General features: G+C 37.9%; 1 protein-coding gene across 3 annotated transcripts in view; it reads right to left on the bottom strand.

The window, feature by feature from the left end:
* Window positions 1-1191: 1191 nt before the first annotated feature.
* LOC137038525 (probable G-protein coupled receptor 153) overlaps window positions 1192-27395 on the bottom strand; it is a 94461-nt gene continuing 68257 nt past the window's right edge. Inside the window, exons 3-7 of one of the 3 annotated variants that reach the window (XM_067413161.1) lie at window positions 26227-26659; window positions 14184-14373; window positions 6120-6149; window positions 3748-3767; window positions 1192-3480 (exon numbers count right to left, since the gene is read on the bottom strand). In XM_067413161.1, coding sequence (XP_067269262.1) covers window positions 2677-3480; window positions 3748-3767; window positions 6120-6149; window positions 14184-14373; window positions 26227-26659 — 1477 coding nt within the window. In that variant the 3' untranslated portion in view covers window positions 1192-2676. Of the gene's footprint in view, window positions 3481-3747; window positions 3768-5479; window positions 5665-6119; window positions 6150-14183; window positions 14374-26226; window positions 26660-27395 lie in introns of all 3 variants that reach the window. The other 2 variants (XM_067413160.1, XM_067413162.1) reach the window with 2 other exon arrangements.

Here is a 27395-nt window from a genome sequence, read left to right as displayed (position 1 = left end):
TTGAAATGTGTTCACTTTACAATAACGTTCACACTTTCAATAATAAATGCTTTGTTTATTGTAATTCATGTTAATAAAAGTCTCTGCAAAACAAATCAAGTAATGTTAAAATAGTGTACACTTATAAGGGTCACAAAATCAAATTAATCAATGCTTTGTTGAATGTAATGATAGTAAAGTGTGTATAAACATGGTTTCTACTATAGAATTATGTTTACCAACAGCCCAAATAAATACCTTTATATTAAATAATGCTAATAAGGTACACAACAGCCTTTTTCCTTTGGAGTAAGATGTGAGTTAGAAATGTTTATCCTTAGTGTGTGTCAACTGCTATGTAAACTAATGTAAATATACACAATAACCTTACAAAAAAAAACAAAAAAAAAAAAACAGCAAAGCTACATTCATTGTTAGTTCATGTTAACTAATGCATTAACCAATGTTAACTAATACAACCTTATTGTAAAGTGTACCTAGTAGGGAATTGTTTTTGATGTTATATATATATATATATATATATATATATATATATATATATATATAATAATTAAAAGAGTTTAACACTGCATGGACACAACAAAAGCCTTTAACCTTTTAAGTAGCTGTAAAGTTTCATTATATTATGTTTTAATGTATAATATAAGCTTGTTTGAAAAAACTCTTTTTGAATTCATATTCAAAATGATTTAAAATATACACTGTGCTACAGTAATAGTGATCGTTGTCACCATAAACGTAAGCTCATGTCTATGGCATGTTTAGGTTTCAGTGCTACATATCATTCTAGATAATTGTGGAATACATCATATATAAAGTATATATAAGTCTTGATTTTAGTCAATGGACGTGTACAGCCATCCAGAGTTTTAGGAGGAGGAAGACTCCTAGACTCCAAGACTTATTGATACCCTTAAATAAATTAGACTATGAGGGGGCAATCTGCAGTTTCCTACATTAAATTTTAAGAATGTCCTAGTTGTTTCCCACATAAAGCTGCCTAGGTATCAAGTACCATTTAATATTTCAATACCAATATATGGCTGTATGAAACATACAAAAGTGCATGCTGGCAGCAAGCAATTAATTTTTTTTATATAAATTAACAAAAACAAATAATTAAAAAAATCTGAAATCTTGGGATAAGTGTAGAAAATGTGGTCATATACAACAAAAATAATACAACAAATATCCAATTTAGTTATTGTCTATTAACAAATCAAATAATACATCTTTCAAAAAGTAATTTTCTCCACATGACACGATTATGTCACTTGTTTTGTAAAAAGTGCATGTTGATGCATGTTGGTGCAGGTTATGGGTGGTTTTTTTTTTTTTTAAATAGTGTCACTTTTCATATCATACTTTGTAACGGGCTACCAGACAAATAAGACCGTAATCATGAGAATAACAATGCATCAGATATACATTTTCAATCATCACAAAGCACTTAACACAAACTCGTTAAAACATATCTGTGAAATGAAACATTTTAGGCTATTGGTAAGCAGGTCTGGATCTACAAAGAGAACCTTGTGCTTCAAAAGTATGAATTCAAACGATATAACAAAATATCATTTTTTTCTTTTTTTTTTTCTTCTTTTTTTTACTTAAATATTAAAAACTAAAATATTAAAAACATGCCACACCACCAGAAACAACAAAAACACAGTTAAAGAGTCAGCTAAAAGTGTTGTAAAGAAACACTGGATAACTGCTAAATTTTTGACAACCAAGTTGACCTTTGAGGCTTCATTAAATGCAGGGAATAATATCTGAAATCAGAAATCTCCAAACTATTTACTGAAATATCAATCCCCTCAAAAGCAATATAATGATATATTGCTACAGAATAATCTGGATCATGGTCTACAGGGCACATGTCTTTGAATGCACCTCCTCCCATATATAATAACAGACAAGGGCAATTTAGCCAATAAGGAAATAAGTAAACATGTTTTGTTTGGCTAATATTAGGCCTAGTCCACATATACATGGGTATTTTTATAAACAGAGTTTTTTCCACTTCCGTAAAAAAAAACTATGAACGCTTTGAAGCTACTACTACTCCGGATACTGCTTTTGCGTGTGGGCGAACGGCCAAACCGCACATAAAAAGCTGCAGTTCTGAAAATACTCGGGTTCGTGTGGACAGGGTCTAAGATGCCTAAACATAGTATGCATCTATGTATCTTTAGATATAAATGTATGAAATTTGAATTAAGCATGAACTCCCAGAGTCCCAGGCCTACCCTATGGAATAAGTGCCTGTTCTATCACTTTGTATAGGCCTAGTCAAGAAAGGCGGTATTTTATCTAGAACACTAAATTATCATTGAAACGTAAAAGCTAAAAAAATAAATAATATTATTTTCATGGAGGGCCTCAGTTATAAATTCACATGAGCCAGAAGGCCTTTTGATCATCTCACACTACAAGTCTTACCTACTGTTCAGCTTTCCTTGGCTAAGAGGCAAACTGGCCCCATAATGGTCAAGCCCATAATACAGCCTTGTATCAGTAACAACAAACCAAACCTGCTGTCCCTATGCCATTTTGAATCAACCACATCTCAAAAAGCCTAGTTTCTAGACTACAAAAACATTCCACTTAGTCAAAGCTTTAATACTAAAGAGCATATCAGGGACTGTTTTATAATATTCATAAAACTGTTCCTTAGTTTGTTGACCCTATGGATTCGGAGTGAAAAGTGATATAGCCAGACGATGCAGATTGTGAAATTATAAAACTATTTGTGCTTCCTTTGCTTTCGCCTTTAGACAGGTGTTTTTGGTCCACCCAAGCAGATGCATCTACCTGTCCTGTCCTAATACTTGAAGAAGACTGATTCCCTGTCCGTCCGCCTTGGCCCAACACAACCAGCTCTGATGCACGCTTGGCATCACGCCTATGCTCAAGGCATCCCTTAGTACCCAAGCCTTCGCTGGCTGCACTCCTGCTGTCGCTAAAGCCCTTCGCCTTCCTCTGTGTATCCTGAGGGATCTCAGTTGATGTGGCTCCTTTGCCATGGTCAGAGCAGCGTCTCAATGCTTGAGGCTCGCGCTCAAAGTGCGTGAGTGGAAAATGCGGCAACAAGACAATGTGCTGCTCGAACGTCTCTGGGACCAGAGAGATCGCAGAGGAACGGCGTGGGCTCCTCATTGGACTAGCCAGTGGTGTCTCGTCGATGAAATTAATCACTTCGTCGCGGCTAAAGCACTTGAAATCGTCCTCATAACGCTCGATTCGTGGAATCTGCTTGAGTGAATGGATGTCCTCTGATCGCCTCCGTTTGCGGTGAGGGTGGCTCTCCTCGTGGTAGGGTGCCGGGCTGCTCCGACGTCTCTCGTGGCGTGGCAAGCTGCATTGCGGGATGCCAATGATGTCCTCTGTGGAGCCCCAGCGATGCAGGTAAGACGGGATCTGACCGGTGGTCCACATGTCGGTTTCGTCGTGGGAGTATCTTCTTGTAGGGGGCACCTGGAGTAACACACATACAAATGAACCAGTACATCTCTAAAAGCAAAACTCGACTAATGTCAGCTTTCTGCTTATCTAAAAACAGGATTTTGCATCTCTTATAAAGTCAATCAATGGAATTTTTTGAACTACAAATAATGGCAACACAGGCCTGTTTTCACTTTAAAGCAGCCTACTATTCATAGATTTTTTGTTTTTATTTTTAATAGCGATGTCCTTTAAAAACGTTTTTGCTTATAATCACTCATTCTTCAAACAGATACTCACATTCCACATTGTTCTGAGAACTACACAGGAAAGACATAAAATTAGTTTTTAGTATTCAAAATAACTTTTAGTACACTATCCAAAGCATACAGCACAAGCCTAGCATGGAAGCAACTGTATTGGTTAATGAAGGAATGAGAGGCAGTTTACAAAGAAGTCCTATGGATTATGAGGTCTTTAATATACTCTGGCCAGTAGAGGGAAGCAAAGCATCAAAGCAATGCCATTCAGTTGGGGTTTTTTTTGTATGATTTTGTAACAGCCCAGTGATTAGAATTCTTTTAAATAATCAATAATGATGATTGTAATTGTTTAAATATATAAACTAATGTGCAAGCTTAATTATATATTGTATTATGATACAGGACCAGCTATAACGAACATTTCAAAATTTGTACAATTTGGCATTTTACATTTTTGAACCTTGATACTCAGTTGATTAAAATGATATGTCTATTTTGCTCGTCATTTTGCTTTAAATATACTACCCACTGACAAAGCATAATTTTGTCTCATATCAAGATAAAAATGGAATTACCTCAGAATTGTTTGACAGTGGTAAATATTATTGTCTGGAAGCATTTATTGTTAATAGCTTGACAGCAAAAACAATAACAGCTTGTACTTCCCAATTATTATGAAATTCTGATACTTGATGATGATGATGCAAAACACTGGTGAAATTGAAAAAGAACATTTGATTCTGTAGTCTAATAGTACCAATAATGTTCTAATGTAGGAACATTGGTTTTGAATTCTTTATCAATAAGCATCAGTGTTTTTTGCTGAACGTCTTTGGAGCAATTCTAACACACACAATGTTTTATAAACTTTGAAGAGAACTTCAAAAGTTGATTCGTGCAATGTATATAGCAATAAAATCAGCAATGAAAAGTAGTCAAGCACTGCACATTGTCTAACAGAGCTTTGGGAAGTGTTTGGCATACACATTTATGGCATATTCTCCACATTTAACCTCCAAGACTAATTTCCATTCAGTCGGGCATATTAATAATTTAATAATTGGTCATTATTTATACACAGAGAAAAATGGATAATATATGAAATTAATAATCCAGGCCAATGAAAGTTACATGTGGAGGTTACATGTGAGCATTTATGGGTATGTGAAGTAATCATTTGAATGTAAAAAGGTTAAAAGTTTGAAGTAAAGCATTAGTCACCTCTTAAAGTTACTACTCTTAATTAAAGCATATAGTACTATTTCCTTGTAGAAGTGGTTAAAAAATGACGGGTCTAGTCATAGTGGGTCATAGTATCTATGTCATAAGATTTTTAAAACATGACACATGATTAGTCTGAATGAATTCAGACTAGTATTTTTTTTTTTCACATTTACTTCAAGCTTTTAACTCTAAAATATAAAATCTGAAAAGGCATCAGTGGCAGTCATCACATGAGCCCTGCAACAGTAAGCCTACATCAAAAATACCACTGGTGTGTAGAAAAGAAAAGTGTCTGTTAGATCATATTTTTTCAAACATTTCTCTAACCAAACAAGTCTCCAATTTCCAATCTTGACGTTTTAAAAGTCTAATAGGCAAGACAACAGGAATGTAAAATGATTCTATTAAAAGAGGTGCTATTATAATATAATATAGTGACTATAAAAGTTTTACAAATACTGGGGTGGAGGGCCACTGCAACATGCACATTTTTAATTAAAAATAAAGAAAAGATAAATTTGAAAACAAAATTAATGGAAATATACCTGCAAATAGTGCATTTTATCTTCCTGAAGCTCCCTCAATGGATAACCCTGGGGGCCCCCCCTTTCTAAGGTTGAGAATTCGTATTTGGCAATACGGTCTACCGTCATGATATCACCAGCGGAGCTATAGTCAAATGGTCTGTCAAATATTAAGTCCGGATGAATGCCTCCATCCTGGCTGTTTTCTGCAAACGCAGAAAGCATATATATCAGGATTAAAAATCAGTGTGCTCAAAATACACAGACAGACAGACAGACAGACAGACGAATAGGTAGGAAAAAATCCTTTTTATAGATTTACGGGGTCCGCATTAGAATTGGAGGTCATCAAAAATGCTTAATTTGAAATCATTATAATCCATTGAAATGTCGTGTACTGAAAATCATGACTTACTGTTGCCATTTACCAATTAAAATTCCCTAAAATTTGTTTTAGTGCAAAAGATTCGCTAAGGGGTACAAATTATTGTTTTTCTTTTCAGAACTCTAAAAGTTGTAGGGCAATGTGAAATGCTGATCTTAAGGCAAAATGGGGGCACAAACAGCAGGATGACAGATGAGATCATCTATTAGCACAGGCAGCTAAGCTTAGCATGCATTTGAGTGAGACACAATTACAAGAAGCAACCCTTATACATACAACTGAGTTGTGTTACACAAGGCAAACTGTCTGAAAAGAAGCAGAGCACTGGTAAAAAATTAAGTACACAAAATCCATTTCTTGCACATATTCCTTATGACTGCAAACTTAGAAATGGTGCCAAATAGCAGGAAGGGTAATGGAATACAGCTAACCGCAAAGTCAGACACTTAACACCTAAATGCAGCAAAACGTTATGACAGCTTAAGTTTACTAATAGTTTGTGATTAAGCAAATTAATCATATAATTATCATGTGACCTCTAGTTTTTTTTGAAGGGAATCCAGATAAAAATACTTTTTTTAATTTATTTGTTATTATGGTTCATAAGGTAACGATAATTTTAAACAATAATACCATTTGTTTTTTTCTTGATTACTTAAAATTATGGGTATAGTAAATTAGCAACACTTTACAATAAGGTCATATTTGTTAAAATTATTTAAAGTATTAATTAACATGGACTAACAATGAGCATTACATTTGTTACAGATAAAAAAAAATCTTTATCATTGTTAGTTAATGTAAATTCAACTGTTTATTGTTTGTTCATGTTAGATCACAATGTGTTAACTAATGTTAACAAATACAACATTTGATTTTAATAATGCATTATGTTGAAATGAACATTAAGATTAAAGGACAACTCCGGTGAGAAATGAAGCTAGGGGTAATTAACAGATGATTACCGAGTAGATCGTTCTCTGGGATGCGTTTTCATGAAAATCGAATGCAAACAGACACAGGGTGGTAAAATTAAATCGCTAGTTAATACCTCTAACAAGGCTCAAAATAGCCTCACACTAACACGGTAGCATAATGAGGGTCCCTACATGCAAACCAAAGCATTGAGAACTTTGTAAGTGGACAAACAGTTTAATAAGAAGATACTTTATAAACACAGTGCATTACGCGTTCACGGACAGGCACCATCTTGGAAAACAGTCTCGACTAATCAATCCACGAGTGCTGTTCTAAGTGAGCTGGTTGATAGGAATTTAATTTGTGATATGTAATAACATGGACATTTTTATTTTTATTTATTTATTTTCTCTGTTGCGTTCAGTGTTTTCTTCTGGAAACAACGGACCATATGAGATTCCAAGTCACAGTTCATCACTTAGCAGAGCCCTCATGGCTCGACGAGTCGAGACTGTTTTCCAAGATGGCGCCTGTCCGTGAACACGTAATGTACTGTGTTTATAAAGTATCTTCTTATTAAACTGTTTGTACACTTACAAAGTTTTCAATACTTCGGTTTGCATGTAGGGACCCTCATTATGCTAATCTGTTAGTGTGAGGCTATTTTTAGCCTTGTTAGTGGTATTAACTAGCGGTTTAATTTCACTACCCTGTGCCCCATAGACTAGTGTTATAAGCTAAACTGTTTTTAGAGATAAAACTCTTTACATTCGATTTCCATGAAAATGCATCCCAGAGAACGATCTACTCGGTAACCATCTGATAATTACACCTAGGTTCATTTCTCACCGTAGTTGTCCTTTAATAACTGCTGTAAACGTATTGTTAATTCTTAGTTCATGTTAACTAAAGTAGTTAGCTAATGTTAACTAATGAAACATTATTGTAAAGTGTTACCTGTAAATTAATATGGGATCTATCTGAAAGGGTGAAAGAAGCTTCTTTCTGTCATTTTGTTTAATTATTTTCTTTTTTTGGGGATAGTGGTGGCAAATGCAAAGCTACATATTTGATTGTACACTGTAAAAATGCAAGGATTTTACAGGATTAAAGAGTATTATTTTACAATAAATTACTGTTTCAAAAATGTATTATGAAATGAACACATGCTGGAACATTTTCTTGCAAATTACTGTGAACCAACAGAATGACGCCAGCATCTCTGTCATTTGCTGCCTTTATTTTACTGTGGATTCACATTATAAATGTGTCTGTAACCATGCCACAATAACTTTAATTGTTTACCACTGTATTGCTTTGAAGTCACCATAATGGTGATCAGTGTTTTTCATTTGCTTGGGATCTTGGAACTGAATATATTCATAATCAAATTTCTCATCTAGCCATTTCAGAAGTGTGACATTTTTTTTAAACCCTGACGAGCTTGAATGTAAATAAGCTGATATTGGCCTTTTATTTTATATTTTTAATTAGGCAAACTATTCTTAGCATAAAAACAATTTTATTTCAGCCTTATTCAAGCATACATATTTACCAATAACCTATTTTAAATTAATATCTGTTTGTAGACAGATTTTTCACAACAGTTACTGCTGATACACATCTTTGAAAGGTGTGACATCAGCACTCGACATACAAAACACAACAACACTCTAAAGAGTGCTGGGTTAAAAACAACTCAAGTTGGGTTGAAAATGGACAAACCCAGAAATTAGGTTTTTGAATGGGTCCATTCATTGGGTTCAAACAACCCAATTTCTGGGTTTGTCCATTTTCAACCCAACTTGAGTTGTTTTTAACCCAGCATTTTTTAGAGTGAATGGTGACAATTAAATAATAATTTAAAAAAAATAGGAGATAAAAATGATAAAAGATAAGCTTGGAACATTACAAAATTATATCAACACAAATTGCTAAAAGTGAACTAAAAATCTGCAGCACAGATAAAACCAACAAGTATCAAAAGTTGCGTCCCAAATGATGCACTATACACTATGCACTTATACACTATGTGCTTATGCACTATGTACTCAACTGTGTAGTATATGAATTTTATGAGGTTAATTTGTTATTCAACAGTGAAGTCCCCCCCCCCCCCACCCTCATTAAGCTGTGACAGTTGAGTGCATGAAGTGTCCAGCATTCCACACATTTTTGGTTAATTAAGTGCATCATCTGGGTATTTAAAGTGTACTTTTTTATTTGGAATTTTCAATGTGAACACCCTACTTACACTATTTATTCTACAAAATGACATAGAATAGTGGATTGATAGATGAATTGGGACACACCAAAATAAAACTGAATTGGATGGGTTCATTCATAGTACATATGCACTGCAGAAATACAGTATGATATTGTTTGTTTTTAGCAATTTGTATACATTTTACTGTACTCACAGAACAACCACATCTTTTTTTTTACAGTACAATTGTAAAAACTTGACATCAAATTGTACTATAGATTTTACAAGAAATTTCTGAAATTGCAATTAGATACAAGTCCAACTGTGAAATTACTGTGAAAGTAATGCAATCATTAGCCTGGAATATACTCTAATAACAATGCCCATAGTACAAAGCTTGTCACTACACCCAAAGTATTTTGGCCAATGGTACTGCAGGAGCAGTAAGTAGTGACATCATGTAAAAAAGGTTGTTGTGTGGTTGAAATAATTAAACTGGAAATTTGGGCAGTCTTGCTTGTTCTTTAAATTTTTCTTCTTTTGTGCTCCATTGCAATTCCCTTTCGAAGTGGAACTCATCACTAAGTCTTGGATTGACGCTATGGGGAATGCCATCAGTGTGACCAGTGTCTGACGCATGAGTAAACACGCCGTAAGGGTCCATTTAGCATCATCTGATCCAGCAGATAGCATGTTGCTGGGACGATCCAGCAAGGACGAGGCAGATGGGGTTGAAAAGGGTGAAGATAGCGCTTGTACAAAGTGTGCCACACACATCCTGAGAAGTGAATTCAAAACATTTCAATCACCCCCTGGTGGTCGCAGTATGGATCATAAACCCGCCCTTTCTATGTAATCAAATCGAACGTGAGCCAAACTAAAAAGATCCAATTGCACTTCAAATAATTGTTTTCCAAAGATGGTTTCCACATCTAGATTAGCCATAAACGTTCTTCCCCAACAAACCTTCTGTTTCTCTTCAAAGTTGTGGAAGAAACCACATTTAGCTTGCCTCCATCATTTTCATCATTTGAATTATGTTAATGTGGAGGGATTGAGTGAGCCTGTATATTTAAGGATGACACCAGTGTGCAGGCATTGAAGGCTACTGCCCTGTCATCTAATGCTATGTCTTCACCGAAAATCGAGTGAAGACGATAGAACCCATTATATTTAGTGATGTTGTCTACACTGGATGTGGCTCGATGTGACAAATCACAGACAGTAAACTGATGCCTTGTTCTATCTATGAGGTGCTCCAAGCACTCAAGATACTCATAGGAAGGACAGATGGATTTGCAATGGTCACTTTGCCATGTCCATTTTTGACACAGAGTAATTCACTAGACCACCTCATGCTTCAATGGCAGGGCATATGTGGCAGCAGGTCAGTGGGGTCTAACAAATTATAGCTCTGTTACAGGCCTACCAGGCAAATCTGCTGAGAGATCTGGATTGGGGCAGGGGTTTTTCCCATAAGCAGTCACTAAACTGAGCCACACCACGGACTTATCCCTCCAAATCAACAAACAGCCACTGCTATTGGTCATGCAATGGCTGCAATAGTGGTGATAAAGAGGCCATTGAGGTCGAAACTGGCAGGGAGAAGTAAAATAATAATTATAATAATTATTTTACTTCTCCCTGATGCCCAGGTCTCGCCCTCTGAGCGTTTTTTGGCACATATTTAGAGATGGTGTCGAGTGCGCTGTCAACGGCATTCAGGAATTACATCCCGCGCCAATCTAGGTCTCAGGTTCCACTTCAAAAGGGAATTTCTCAGGTTAAGACTATAACCATGGTTCCCTAAGAAGGGGAAGAAGACACTGAGTCTCAATGCCATGCCTCGGACCTGCCTGCATGTTTCCTTCAGACAAAGAAGTTGATGATATGTGTAATGGCCAGGTGCAAATTAACGCACATGGGATGAATGAAAATTATTTTTTTCAAATAATTATTTGTATGGGAGTTTGCAGCAGTGACAACAGTATTAAACAAACTCACGTACCCATTCATTTTCAGGACTCTCAGCTGCATTTTTGGCAAAGCCCTGTTTGTGTGAATGAAACCGGACTGGACAATTCGTTTTCTGTAACGTCCTTCAGTGCGAGAGAGCCACCCTGTGCTGAATGCAGGTTCAATAACTGCATGGATTTAATCTGCGTGTCATTTGACGTAGAGATCTTCATCTTCAAAACACAAGCTCTCTCTCTCTCTTTCGCTCACACTCTCAGCCGTTTAGAAAGCAGGCAGATTTAATGCAAGTGCACTCAACAATATATTTGAAATTAGCAACAAAATATCAGGTGAACTTTCACAGAAATGTTTTCATAAATAAGCTCATATTTCAGGTTGCTCCAGCTAACACGCGAGTGCAGTCTCAAGCACGTGTCATGTTTCTATGGCAACCCGAGCTTCCACAGTGTCTGTAAAAATAATATGAATGAACCGTCTTGTTTAATCTTAAAGTTTTAGTAACGTTAGTCACACTCGGCTCACAGGGATTATAGCAAATAAATAATGCTAACGTCAGCGGCCATGGCACTGAAAGAACAATCGTTATTAGTTCAAAAGGGTAAACAGTCGAAGTTATTATGCGAGTTAACTCAAATCGAAATGCGTGAGTGAATTAAGCATGCTTGGAACAAAAAGAGAGGAATTTTGTAATTATGCATGTGCTTATTTTATCGGTAATGCAATATATCACGATAATGAATATGCACGATATTGTTATCGTGGGCAGTTCAAAATATCATAATAATAATTTATTAACAATTATTATATTTTTTTATAATGCACTTAAGAATACTTTGCCCATCAACCGTATAAATGCTCAACACCGCTATTCTACGTCAAAGGGACACGCGCGCAGATCATGTAAAAAAGCCCGACGTGCGTTTGCACATGACGGGAGACTGGCTGGATGAAGTGCCGCTCAGTGACAGCAGAGGGCGCTGGTGGAACGGCAGAATGCAGTGGTTACCCCAGAAACTCTGCAAACAAAAGCAACCGCACTAGTGAAGAAGTTTTTAAAACAACCATTTGTTTTTGTAATCTCAATGTTGTTCATCACAGGCCCAGCACCAAATACGTAATACTTAAAGACTTAACAGGCTATTTATTTTCAAACTTAAACCTTATGTTTTAATCTGGACTACAACATGCCCTAAAGTTTACATTTTTTTGTATTATTTGTCCAGAAGACATACGACTTCATTAGTTAACATGTTAATTCATTATTACCAAACTGACAATGAAAAATGAAAAATACTTATAAAGAATTAATTATTCTAAGTAATGTTAATTTCTTAGTTACTGTTTAATAACAAAATAACTTTTTTAATGGACCTAGGATAAAACTAACAATGATCAGTATTTCTTAACTTACATTACCAAAAACATTATACTTTCTGTAACAAATGTAGCTATTGCGCAATAATGAGACCTTATATTAATTTGTTTCTTGTTGTTCTTTATAGCCTAATTCATTTGCACTTTAATCTGTTTAATCTGTTTGAAAATTGTACTTTTACAGCTATGGAAAAAATTAAGAGACCAATTTACATTGATTTCTCTTTTTTTCAGAGCTGTATATATTTTTGGTGCATTGTATTATTGTATTTAAATATTGTAATTTTTTTATTACAAACTATTTTGTTATTACAAAAATAGTTCTTAAAGCTGTTATGCTTTGACAACACTTTTTTTGCAACTTATTTCAATATCGTGATAATATCGCATACTGTAATAAAAGCTTCGCAATTAATCGCAACATGAAAAATTGATATCGGCACATGCCTAATTGTAATACATCACAATCAAGGAAGGGAGACGACGGCTATAACGTTAGGTAGGCTGAGACATACGTTTTTTTCTTTCTTTTTCGCAACTTGTTTATTGACTTGTTAAGAGCATTTTATTGTGGAGTATGAGACAATCGGATCCAATTGGGTCTGTGTCTTACCGCCGGGTTTGGTTCCAGCTATCAAAAAATAGACAGGTACTACATGTTTTGCCATTTCTCGGATCTTCACGGGTCCAGCTTTTGAAATAATAGACGGAACCGGTCAGTTCTGTTCAGCACATTACGGGTCTCTTCAGGTTCGGGTATGAATATTCTGGCCCGTGAAGTCCTCTAATCTGAAGCCAGTCACTGTTCCATCTGTGCTACTTTAAAGTCTCATATTTGGGGGTGAGCTTAATGCTGTAGCTCAGGGGCCTATGGTTATCTTAAGGCACCCCTGGTTATGAGCGCCCTCTTATATTTCTGGGCACTTCGCTAAAGACGTCACGGACCGTCAACCCACGATGCAATCTCTCTTATTCCCCTACTCAGGGAACCATGGATGCAGTCATAACGGGAGACATTTTTTTCTTTTAATCTTTCTGGATTCATGTAAATTAAAATGTTTAGATTTAACAGACTATAGAAGCCTACAGCCTACAGCCTACATATATGAGAATGTGAAGGAACTTTGCAGCAAAATTTCTACAGTGGAGCTCACTCCAAAGACATTTTAATTTTTTATGTGGCATTCCAGTTATAGATTACTTTTATGAATACATTCAGATAAAACAGAGACTAATGGGAGACTAAAATAATTCATTTACAATATAGCTAAGCATCTCAAAATGTAGGTCACATGATAAATCCAATGACTAATCATCATTGTAGTTTTTTCAAACATAGCAGTAACGAATGTAAAATTGATCAAATAATTAATTAATTAATAATCAATTTTAAATACAAAAAATAATCAAAACATATAATTTGAAGGATGAAACTTTCTGAGGGTGTTTTTGAATACCATTGGATAAATACAATTTGACTACGCTACTTGAAATCAATTTTATGCAGTATAGATATTGTGCATCTTTAAGATAATTTTCTTTATGCATGTCAAAGCAGGATGATCTATTTTCACCAGAATTATATAAGCTCATTTGCTTTTCCTCACAACCCAATTTGTTTTTGTTTCAGCATTTCAAGCTAGTGACCATCCAAGAATGTTGCTAAGTAAAGTAAAGTGACAAGTATTTAGTTCTAGAATTTATAAGTATTTATTGTTGAATAGTACTGTGTATAGAGTATTGTTCTGTCTCTGACTTAAAAAAAAAATCCCTGTGTAGAATGTAAGTAGTACAGTATACTGTTATTTTGAATACAGCATTGCTTTCTCCTTGGGAAATGCTAAAAGAAGCTCAGTGTTCCTTACCTTCATCCACTTCATCATTGGACATGATGGCCACACATTTTTCCCAGACCATCTTGACATCTGCCCTGTAGCGGTCACAAGCCCACAGGAACATAGGAAGGAGAATTGATTGTGCTATGGAGCACCAGAGCACACATAGGACCATCCAGCTGTAAGAGCGGTCAAATTTCAGGCTGGCAAAGCTCACCACCTACAATAAAACACTGCTATTATTTATATGTTAAAAGAAAAAGAAAATTCAGACACATCAGTGCACAATAGGTTGGTCAGTGTATATTCGATAGGTTCAATTTCAATTTATCATTGTCATGGAAAATAATTGTGTCCAACCTTTTAGGACATCGAGTCCACAGGTTTCCAAAAAAAGAAAGAAAGAAAAAAACGGGACGGGAATTCACTTCTGCATCTGCTTCGAAAGACGAGGTGGTGTGTATAGTGTTCACTTCAGAACAGAGGTTTATCATCGCGGCAATATGATGGAGTTTAACATTGCAATACTCATGTAAAGGATGATATTAAACTAAAAAACATCCACATGCTTCTTTGCAGATGCGTAAATCAATTGCAACAATAATGAATACAAAGTATGTACATTAACAAAAATGCATACTCTCACAAAGTTTGGAATTATGTGCTGTTAATGTAAACATTTTATTCATGTCATGTATGTTGTGATTGAAATATTTGATATAATGGCCTCAGAAGAGGTAAAAGAGTTAAAGGTAAAACACAGACTAAGGATGTTCAGGTCAAAGACCACCCAAAAAGGTGCTTAACACTGAGCGAGTGAAGCCGTGCCCCTGGGTCGAGGTGGGGTGGCGGCCGTCCTGGAGGGAGCGGAGGAGTCCCCGGTGTTTGCCGTGGGCCGGAGCCTGCTGCCGTCCTCCATGATGGGGACTGGCCTCAATTGGAGGAGCCACCGCCGGCCGCCAAGGGGCGGAGGAGGATCGGGCCGTCCACCGGGCGTCCAGCACCTCTCGGCTGGTGAGGACCAAGCGGCAGTGTGTCGGGAACCGGACCAGATTTTATTTTTATTTTTTTTCTCTCTCAACTCTCTCGTCCTGTCGCTCGGTCTCCATCTCCTGCTTCTCTCGTCTCGTCCGCCCATACCCCAGACGCGGAGATTGGGCCCCCCAGGGGGAGTAGGCGCAGTCTCGGGTGTACCCCCCGGCCTGCGAGGGGCGATGGGGGTATGTGGCGAGGTGAACGAGTGAGGGACATCAGAGGGGCGAGTGAGACCGGGGACATGATTGCGAAGGAGCGTCACCTGCGAGCCACACCGGTCTCGAGTCCTCTCATGAGGGAGCTCGGAGGCATTTAAGGACGAGCGACACCAGTCAAGGATGAGAGGGGACCAGGCCTGGACTTTACATTAAGTTTTGTTTATGTTTTGTTATGTGTGCGCAGGCAGTCGTCCGTGAGGGGCTGCCCGTGGTTTACTTTCATTTTGTTTATTTAATAAAAGCTGTTGAATGTTCACCGGTTCCCGCCTCCTTCCTTCCCATCTACGAACTTTATTACAAACACAAACAGAAGTCATATGATAGATCATTATAAACCAATCACAAGAAAACAAACACAGTGAAGGAAGCTTGAGTGACATTGATTTTCACTCAAATTGTTTTGTTTAAATGTACACGTTTCTTTCTGTTCAGGATACTCATTTGGTTGTTGTGACCAGTGATCTCTCGGCCGTGAATACATCTTAATTTCAGCAAAAAGCAACTTGGGAGCAGTGTCAGTATGCTACGTAGCTGAGGAATAGAAGTACTAAAGATTCTGCAATCAATAGATCACAGCAGAGACAGTGATATAGTGACTATACAGCCGATCTCGAGGTGAGTAGGGCTGCAGCTATCGATTCTTTTTGTAATCGATTAATCTACCACTTAATCGATCGATTAATCGATTAATCGGATAATAATGACTTTTTCTTTATTAAAGAGCAATAAGAGACAATAAGACGAGTATCTTAAAATTAACATCTAATTTGTTTTCTTTTTAGAAAAATTAAGTTTTATTGCTGAAATTGCATACATTAATAACTGTGAAACTAAACAATTTTAATGCATACAATTGCCATATTAAATAAAAATCTATTTCAAATTACTTTAAAAAGGTAAACATAGCTCAATCTAAAACTAAACCTACAACCAATAAATCTAAATAGTAGTAATATAAATAACAATAATGCCAATATAAATATAAATATTCTATAAATTCTATATAATATAAATATTCTATAAATATTCTATAAATAATATAAATAACTAAACATTGTATTTATGTTGTGCAACTTAACTTTCATGTTTCAGCTTCAGCTCAGGCATGACATAAGCATTTACTGTCTTATTTACTCCTTTACTGGAGCAACATATTGGACAGGTTAACTTGGAACAAGAGATGTGCGGATCAGCTCGATCGTCACCGAATCAGCTGTTAGAAGCAAACCATCCACCCGCAACCGGTAGTCACAACTTCAAATCCTCTGTGTTAAGCGCGATGCTATCGTCACATATTAGTTACACTGAAGAAGGTTGCTAAACAAAACAAAAAAACTTATTTGGCAAAATTACATTTACATAAACCAGGGTCGACAACCTATACATTACACGGAGGAATAACCGCTAGAACATGATCAAACGCGAGATATGTTTAATTCAGATAAAGTACATCACACATGCTGATCTTTTGAGCTAATCATTCATCATTGTAACAAAGCTTGTTTTAAGTTAGTAGCTATAAATATGATTAAAGTGTGATTAAATTACACAAATCAATGAAAGCACGAAGCTCTGATCAGCTCTGAAAGCACAAGCGCTGCTCATCACAAACGCGCGCGCGTTACAGCTTGTTCTGATGTTTGTTGCGCCTAGTATTGAGAACATCTAATGGTGCATTTCGAAGATATTATCAAGTAGGATATATAAAGTCTCATTAAAGATTTCACACACATCACAATGACGGTGATCCATGTGCAAAGCTGCAAACTCCATCGCGTTCATGTGTTTGGAGTTGCTCGTATCTCCTCAGCTGACGCGTGTACTGCCGCAAATGAAACTTAAATGTTCAGTGTCGCATCCTGAAGCTCAACACACAGTTGTCTTCATTTAAAAACAGCGATATTAAATGATATTACCAGTGCTGATGCCCGCCCGCTCTCTCTCTCGCATTGCGGTTTTTGGATCTCGACATGAGCTGAAAACGAAAGTTAAAGAACGACACGCATTCATTGCATTTTAGCGTGATATGAGAGTTCCGCGTCTTTATTAAAATCAACATATTAACGATTTCTCTCATCCACCTGCAATTTTTGGGATGTTAACCTGAACCGCGGATATAACCGCAATCCGCTCATACTCCGAGTCCTTACACAAATAATGTCTTTCTGCAATATCTGTGTGTAGTTAAATGGACTAAGCGAAGCATCGAGGCAGATGATTTTGCCTCGAGGATTTTTTTGATTCGATTAACTCGAGTTACTCAATGAATCGTTTCAGCCCTAGAGGTGAGGCTGTAATACGAAAGCATTACGGATTCTGCAGAGACCAGTGTATGCCTGAGGAGGATGTTGAGAATGCATAGATGCTAAAGACCTATGTGCTCATGTGTACCTCGAAGTATTGAAATTGTGTTAGATGTATTCGAGAAAGGAATTACCTCAAGATACTGTAGTTTTATATTAACAGCTGAGTTGTTTTGAATTGTCCACAGTGAAGTCAGATATTCGTATTGAGAATTTCCACGACAATGTACATTCAAGTTCACTCAAAAACATACTCATATTGTCATATAGATCCTCACACTGTCAGTGAATCGGCACATAATAAACCCATAACACAGAATTATTGGGTAACATGAAACACATACAATAACACTAGTGTCTGTTGTTCGGCTCCTGGCGGGAGACGTGACGTCACAGAGCCGTCAGAAATGCAACTCGAAGAAAACGTGACCTGTGTACTGTAAGTCTTGTTTTTAACTAATACTGTTTTTAACTTGTTTAACTACCAAATCAGTTGTGATAAGAAACCGCTAATGTTATATCACATAACGTTTAGTGTGGACAGATATTACAGTTTTTCTCAGTCGCTTTGGTACATTTCTCGAATCAAACTCACAATTTGCAAAACAGTAAGTGCATTTCTCAAAACAATTTGTACAAGTAGCAAAACACCACGGATAACCTGCAAAAGCCACGCTCTTCCTCAAAATCCTTAGTTCATCTCTCAAAAGTAAATATCTGTGTCAATGAACATGTCAGTGCCATCAGAATGACAAGTCCTTGTGTCATTGTTTACAGATAACACATTCGAATTGTTTAGTCATGTTGTCAATATAACAGTTTACTCTGTTCTGATGGAAACTACGGCTAAAGTTTTGATGACAATTATTTTAAATTGTAGGTTACATTTTAGTGTATGTTGGAGTTTGATTGCAGGAAAATGGACAAGATTAACATTTACACTTTTACTGTTTGTACTGTCATTTGTTGACAGACCATGTCATCGCAATACAGAAAGAAAAAAAGACAGCACTGCATAGCACAAAGACAAAAACTAAACGAGAAATGTGAACGTCTAATGGAAATGTATAAATATTCTTGACATATTATGACAACTTATCTTTGTCAACCATTTTCCATGTAAAGACGTATGCTATGAACTAATGCCTAAATGTTGTGGGGGGTGAGACTATTCAACAGAGACCCAATATAATACATTTTGATCATCATGACAGAAGCAACTGATAATGTAGGAAACAACAGAGAATTGTACATAATCATTTGCATGGATGTACCAAAGATTTTTTAACTTGTTCAAAGAAATGAGAAACTGCTATTTTGATGTGCACAGGTGACACAATGATGTGAGAATTGAACAGGTAGTTTTGAGAATTTTAATTCTGATCTGAGAAATGTACCAACGCGACTGAGAAAAACTGTAATAAGTGTGACTTGTGCCTGATGGTCAAAGCTTTTTAGTTTGTTACTGGTAAGTATCAATACTCCTAAATGACCAGTACCAGCGTTGCTATTGCCTGACACATAATTGTATGACTGTGGTCTGCCATATGAGTATTCATAAAAATGTATAATTTCCTCAGCATCTGAACTGTCATTGTGATCCATTTTTTTTTCTCTTGCTAAAATTCACTGCACTCCCTCCCATTTATGTAATTTCCGGTTTTGGCATTTTAGCGTATTTATAAGTATATTTTAAAATGTAGTTCCTACATTATTTTTCTATACATTAATTCATTGGAGTCTCTAACCTGCAATATGTCCTTTAAGGGTCAGATTCTTCCCCTCAGCCGACGCGGTTCAAAGGGAGCTAGTGACAGCCCTTTAAGAACCACTGACAGATCCCAGGTTGGGACTCTGAAATGAGTCGCAGGCCTCATCCTCCGAGTATCACAGAGGAATGAACTGATGCTTTCCCAGAAGCCCATCACTTACAGGAGTGTGGAAAGTCATATGTGTCAAGACAGCCACATTCACACCAAGTTTGGGTGGGGTAAGACCAGCAGAGAAATGATCTTGGAGGAACTCCAGCACTGAAGCCACCGTGGTTAACTGGGTCCAACTCACGCTCTATACCCCAAGTGGAAAACATTTTCCAATTTAGGCTGTTCAACCTCTGGAGCTAAGTATGGTCTCCACTACACCTACTGACTGGCCATATTTTAACATACTGTGCCCCCTAAGGAGCCAGACACACAGATTCCACAGCTCTGGCAGAGAGGGTAATATATTGTCCCCCCTGCCTGTGACAGCAGGACCCTCCTCAAAGGGGTCTGCCATGCCTGGCCTGCTGGGAATGAACCACACTCAGGCCGGCAAATATAGGGCTGGAAGTAGACTGCTACCTTTTAGACAGACACTCTCCAAGACTCCCGGGAGCAGAACAATCGGGAGAAATGCGTACAGACGCTACTTGGAGACTTCTGTACCATGGCATCCAACTCAGCGGGGAAAAACACAGAGGACAGTAGGATGTCTCTCGAAATGCCAATAGATCAACTTCCACTGGGCCTAACCTCTCGCATATGGACTTCAAAACCTCTGGGTGAAGCCTCCAATTTCAGCCCCTATTTTGAGAGGACGTCTGATCCCTGATTCTGGTTCACAGGGACATACATCACTCTGAGAGATGATAGTTTCCCCTGGAACCACAGGAGGATTACATGTGCCAGAGGGCACAACCTCAGACCCCCCTGGTGATTCAAATATGAGACTTCTGACAATTGTCCAAAAGCATACTGGACAGAACAGGCCAGAAGGCAATATCGGGGCATCTAGGAGAAAGGCCCTGATGAATTAAGCCATAGGTGTCTCTCCGTGTTTACTACAGCTTCCATGGATCGGCTGATTGCACAGACCGTCTTCTTAGTAACCCAGAGAGACAGGTCTGTGGCTTTACACAGCTCTGCAATATCCTCTAGAGTTGGTCTCTCACCCTCATCTAAAACTTTGAGTAGGTCGGCCCGATACACCTGCATTAGAGCCATAGTCCCAAATATTGAACACACAGCTGATGTGTGTCCGTACCCGTAATGAAAAAAATATTGTTTTTGTTCAAAATGTCTGTTTTTGTTTTGGTCTGTGTGATACCTCACGCTGCCAGTTTACACAATGGTATTTCAACACCTTAGGTTTCCAGTTGACAGAAATCACAGCGTATTGCTGTTACTGAAGTCAGCAAACAAACTGGTTCAGAGATCACAGATTCTATCCAAGCTAAATGCCTCATCATCCATCAAAAAATCTCTACGAAAGAAAGCTAAATATATACTATATAAATACTAAAACCCGGGTAAATCAACTCATCAACTTACAATGTGGCGTTCATTGTCAATTGACCTCGCTCCTGTTGCGTGTCCTCAAGCTGGCAACCCGTGTGAGCGTCAAGTTTAAGGAGGAGGGGGCAGCACAAACAACAATCTCCAATATTTAGAATTTGCACTGCAGTACCCAGATTTCAATCCTTCATATTGTATCTTTAAAGCTTACATTCTTATGTACGACAAACGCCTGCAGCGTATTCTGGGATTTTTAACAGTTTCATTCTCTTAAGTCTGCATTCGATGCATCCTCAATATCAAGAACACATCCGAGTACTTTCATGTGTCCTCTGTACTTGCATTCCTGATTATTGTAATTAAACTTGAAGATGACATAGTATGAGAAGAACAAGAATGACAGATTGGTTAAGAATGCATATTGAGAAACAGTCATAACAGTTCACCTTATGCATAATTTAACCATGGCAGTGATACACATCACAGTACCACATTATATTATGTCTATTTAACTACTGTTCACTAACATTAAATGTATCATTTGATACAATGCACTTATTGTGTAGGTACATGTTTTTACATTGTACTTTTTCAAAAAGTACCTGCATGTAATTACATCTGATCATTTCTGTTATAACATCTATAATTACACTGTTGAACCTTCCCTTACACATTAACCCACCCTTAAAGGGGCGATGAATTGAGAAATCAACTTTCCCTTGAGCTTTTGATATATAAAAGGTCATGGTTATACAAGATTATCCTTTAAGTTTTAGAGCTGAAAACTTCCTTTTTAGTTTAATAAAAGCTTTTATAGACACCAGGCCCAGAAAACGATTGTGTGCTTCATCCTTACGTCATCGCACGACAAAACACCTCTACAGAACGTGTAATCAGTAACCCCACCCACCGACTCATGGAGCTGTTCAGATCACTAGCGAGCAGTAGGGCTGAAACAATTAGTCATCAAAAATGAAAAATTGTCGACAAATATCTTTGTTGTTGAGTAGTCATTTGATCTCACGTGACCTAATGTAAGGGCCTGCAATATCGCGATTTGACCGCTATGGCTGTAGCGCTAGAGTGTAATGCAGCCTACACAAAACCAGTGTAGAAAATAACCTATTACTTATTAGTTATGATGTTTTTCGAATGTAAAAACCACACAAACGTCAAAACGTAAAAACCACACCAAGCGGCCAGCGGCAGACAATGTTGATCTCTTTCAGATCAACACTTGACTTGTCTCGTCTTGTCTATAATAAAATACATAGATAGGCCTATCAAACACTGCAAGCTTTACAATGTTAGTTTAAATATTAACCTACTATAACCACCACAGTAAAAATGCATTTTTGATAAGTAGACTTTAGGCTGATCGTAGGCGCTCGCAAACAAAACAGGCTACACAATCTAAAATAAAATTCCCATGCAATAATATGCACATTTAACAGAGTTCACGTCAACGAAAGCAACAGATATGAAAGCAAAAGATAAAATGCAATACTGCTAAAAAATACCCAACAGATAAAATATACACACCATACTACTGCTTTATTTTGAAGGATCTTTACAATAAATAGGTCTGAAAAACATGTTTGATTGTTAAGTACTATTCATATTTACATTTAAAAAGTAAACATAAAAGTAACTTAAAATATGGTTTCCCTAGTAGCTAATTACTTTTGATATACAGTATTTTTTAAATAAATTCAATTTATTTAAAAAGAAGTATCTAGTAACTGTAACTAATTACAAATTTTCAGTAACTTTCCCAAAACTGCACATCAATAGCAACATTTTCATGTCTCCATTCTTCCTTGACACAGACTGTTTCAAAGGTTTGCCTTCGAGGGGCAGGCATACCAGTGCACAGTTCTCCCATTCAGGTGAGGCACATGCAGTCTACGTCAATTTGGGTGCAAGAGTACTGAAGTTATTTCAAAGGTTCCTGGGGCATTTGGCATCTGCAGTGGTGGTCACTCTATCCCTCCCTGGCCTATCCCTCTGAGGAAGGATCTCCTTTCTCAGAGATGAGGAACCCTCTGGCACGCACATCCTGACCCCTGGAACCTACACATGTGGGTCCTGGACGGGACCCGGAAGGTTTGAGTGTCGCGCGTTGAAGTGGAATCTCTTGCCCGATCGAGTCTGTGCTCTCCTTCCTCCAAGAAGGGTTAGATCAAAGGCTGTCTCCTTTCACCATTAAGATTTACACTGCCGTGATATCTGCTGGCCACAACCTTGTGGAACCAAAAATGGTAGGACAGCACAACCTGGTCAGCAGGTTCCTTAAAGGAGCGAGGAGGATAAACCTACCCTGTCCTCTATAGATGCCCTCCTCGGACCTTGCAATGGTTCTATCTCTCCTGCAGAGAGCTCCCTTTGAGCCACTGCAGTCCATTGGTCTAAAGTTCCTTTCTATGAAGGTGGTTCTCTTGACTGCTTTGGCTTCCATTAAGAGGGTAGGGGACCTGCAGGCATTTTCAGCTCTCATGTGATCCTGAGACCCTGGCCTGGATACGTGCCCAAAGTTCCCACTACTCTTTTTATAGATCAGGTGGTGAACGTGCAATCGCTGCCCCTTTAGGAGGCAGAGCCAGCCTTGGCACTTCTCTGTCCAGTATACACCCTTTGCACTTATGTAGACAGGTCACAGTGTTTCAGGACCTCAGACAAGCTCTATGTCTGTTACAGAAGACACTGGATAGTGGACACCATTGTCCTGACATATCAGGTTCAAGGCCTGCCATGCCCCCTAGTGATGAAGGCACACTCTACCAGGAGTGTATCCTTCTCTTGGGCTTCAGCACATTTTGCCTCACTAACAGACATCTGCAGAGCTGCAGATTGGGCGACACCTAACACTTTTGTGAGATTATATAATCTCCATGTAGAGCCAGTGTCCTATCGTATATTTGTCTAGATGGCTAGTAACTGGACAGGCTCAGGTGTCCGCTTGCTGCGCCATTTTACTCCACAAACTGGAGCCACACGCTATTTCACTCAGGTGAGTTTCTCAGTAAGCCCTGAGTTCCTGCAGCACTGTTGACACTGATAACAGAGTGCAGAGGGAATTTGAAAGACAACCTTTTATCCCGCACCTCGGATTGAGCCTTGTCAACTGTGAGTTCCCAGACCAAACATCTTGATGTGGGTCTAGCTTTCAGGCTACACCTTGCCACCCCTGGGGCTGAAACATTCCACACTGCAGTCTGGATACCTCAGTATGCTAATTGTGCAGCCAGAACTTAGGTCATTTGTGTATTCTAAGTCCTCCCTGTGGGCAGACATTGTGTTGCATATTTCGACCTGGGATATGCTTCCTAGTGTATCTTGGTATTTTTGTTGAGCCTAACCCCTCGTTTGTCCTATTCTTACGGTAGGTAGCTCAGGTCAGCGAAGGATGCTGGAAGACAGCTGTTGTGGCAAGATTAGATTTGAGACCCCCCATCCCCCATTGTCATGCCGTTGCTCATTTTGTAGAATTCAAATGTGATTGGCATCTAAGTAGGGCTGTGTTGAAAAAAATCGATTCACCAATTCTGAATCGATTTTCATATTAATTTCTAAAGATCGATCCGTAACTCAGAGGATCGATTTAATAATAGGCATACATTGAATTTTAATTTGCCGCGTCATTGAATTCACGCATGCGCGCGAGGTGGAAGGACATTAACACAACGAACATGGCAGCTTTGAAAACTCTAGAAACGCCGCGGACAGAGAATACTGGCTGGCGTTTTCAATTGTTTTCAATGAGAGCGCCGGGTTTTTAGAACGCCTGGAGCGCACCGATGCTCTGAGCGAGTATTTAACGCTCACGCGCTGAGCGCTCAGCGTTTTTTACTGGTCGCCGAGAGTTGAAGCATGTTCAACTTTGAGTAAAACGCAGCGCTCATCACTGTCACTTTTCTCCCAGCTGTCCATTCACAGTGGAGGAGGGGCGGGACAAATACAACAGACCAACTTCCGCATTCAGCGTGTCGTCATCAGATGACAACAAGCAATAATAACAACGAAACAAAATTATTTAAAACAAATGCCAGAGCAAATACTTTACATTGTATCTGCAATTTTATATAGAATCAATACAGGAACAAACTACCTGTGAAATTAGAAAGACCTCTGCGGATTTTCCGTATCATAACAACAAGCAAGTCTCAACTGAGGAGAAAAAACGCTGCCTGCCAAAACGCTCTCAAGCGCTCACAGCTAGGAGTTTTCAGCTGAGCGCCTAGCGTTTTCAGCTGGCTAAAAACGCTTTGGTGGACACACGGCCTAATGTTATACCGCCGTCACCGTGCTGAAGAACACAGCCGTTCTCACTGCAGCCCGCTCTTACTGCCAAGGAAGTTGTAATGACTGCGTTATCATGACGGCGCACGACAGCACAGCTCCACAGTGCGCGTTCGCTGACTAGAGCACTCTGGAAGGGGGATTGTTCTTTACAACCATCAATACTCCATTAATTTGCAGTTGAATGTCTATAATAATAGTATCAATATGCTGCATAACTACAGTCCTGTAATTCAGGTAAAAGCTGTAAAAAAAATGCTTTCTTCAAAAACACTTATCTAAACCTCGAAGGTCGGATTGGATCAGATCAGATCGAATTAAATAATGATAACCGATTCAAGATCTTGAGAATCGGAATCGAATCGATTCTTGAAATTTGAATTGAAACTTCTAAGCAAAACCCCCATTCCTTCAGTCACTGACATGACATCTATGTTCCTTCCTTCAGGAAACAAGGGTTACATATGTAACTGACGCTTATACTGATGTTTATAATTTGATATACAAAATGTGTCAATTTACCTATTCTATGTCATGACTACAAAACCTTTTGAAAACCTAATATATGTTTATGAAAAAGATCCATAAAATGTATACATATGGAACATAGGGGAGAGCTTTGTTCTTCTTTAAATATAGGCTTTTATGACTGACTTTTTTTTAGCTATGTAAAGCTGTGAGAACTGTACACTGTTAACAACAGATTTCAGTGATTTTTCTAGTTATGACACATTTTAGGACTTAATGTAGGGTCATTATAATCAAAAGCACTGTCTTTGTCAACAGTCCTCAAAAAGTCAATATCATTCACAAAGTTAATTAAGAGCAAATCATTTACCTATGCAAATATAAATAACACTTATACTCCACCAAAATTCAGTGAAACTATACTTAAGCTCTTTTCAAGCTTGAAAAACATTTTTTAATGAAAACAAACACTCACCAATATGGGGAATCCAGTCAGAAAATCATATATGAAGACTATTCCACTGATCAGATAGGTGATTTGTAGCGATGTTTTAATGGGCTCTGAGCCATCAATGGATGAACGCCTTTTGCCCTGAGCATCCTCCACTACAATGGTGGGAACATTAAATTTGTTCTTGTCCACGTTTTGGCCCATCTGGATGGAAAAGGTCTGGAAGAGGGCAATTCCAATACAGATGACGCCCATCACCACACTCCCGCTGATCAGCAACAGGAAGCAGACACCAAAGCCCAAGCCAATTTCGGTCACAATGAAGCGACAGTTGTCGTGGGTGTAAAAGCGTTCTGTGGTATCATGCCAGCCCACAGCGGGCAAAGTGGATAGAATGAATGACACCATCCAGATGCCCATGACAGTATGGACAGCCTGCTTTTTGGTGTTACTCAACCTGGTAAAAGATAAAAGAGATTAAAGATTAAAAATCGGATGAAAGGTTAATACGTCTTCAAAAACAGAATCACAAATCTCTGAGAATTTTTTTTTAACAATACTAGAATAGAGATAGTGTTAAATTGATGGGAAAGTGTAGTGCCTCTCACAGTTTAAAATGTTTACAACATGTATGACGACATTGCACACCAGTTAAATGTTTATTATATATATATATATATATATATATATATATATATATATATATATATATATATAATTGGTCGAGCAGTTATATGATGGATATATGCACTTTTATGTTCTTTAAAAAACAGAGCAACAATTCACTGCCATTATACAGCTTGGAAGAGCCAGGATAAATGTAAATGTCCAAGTGTCCATGCCCAAAATGTGTAAATGTCCAAATGCGTAACACTTAAAAGTGTAAGTGTTACGAACACCCCCAATTTGTGATTAAAAGTGGAGCACTACCTTGAGGGCTGCTCCTGATCTAAGTACAGTACATTTGTTCATAGTGTTCTGTCAAAAAAACAGGGTATTCTGTCAAATAAACAGTATTTCAAACTGTACGTTACATTTACATATTTCCGCATTTGGCAGACGCTTTTATCCAAAGTGACTTAAATTGCATTCAAGGTACACATTTTACATTTTTTCTTTCCCTGGGAAAGAACCCATGACCTTGGCGTTGCTAGCGGCATGCTCTACTGTTTGAGCTACTGGAAAGCATGTTT

Source organism: Pseudorasbora parva, chromosome 13 (genome assembly GCF_024679245.1).
Source record: "Pseudorasbora parva isolate DD20220531a chromosome 13, ASM2467924v1, whole genome shotgun sequence".
NCBI lineage: Eukaryota > Metazoa > Chordata > Actinopteri > Cypriniformes > Gobionidae > Pseudorasbora > Pseudorasbora parva.
This window is presented reverse-complemented; position numbering and strand designations above follow the sequence as displayed.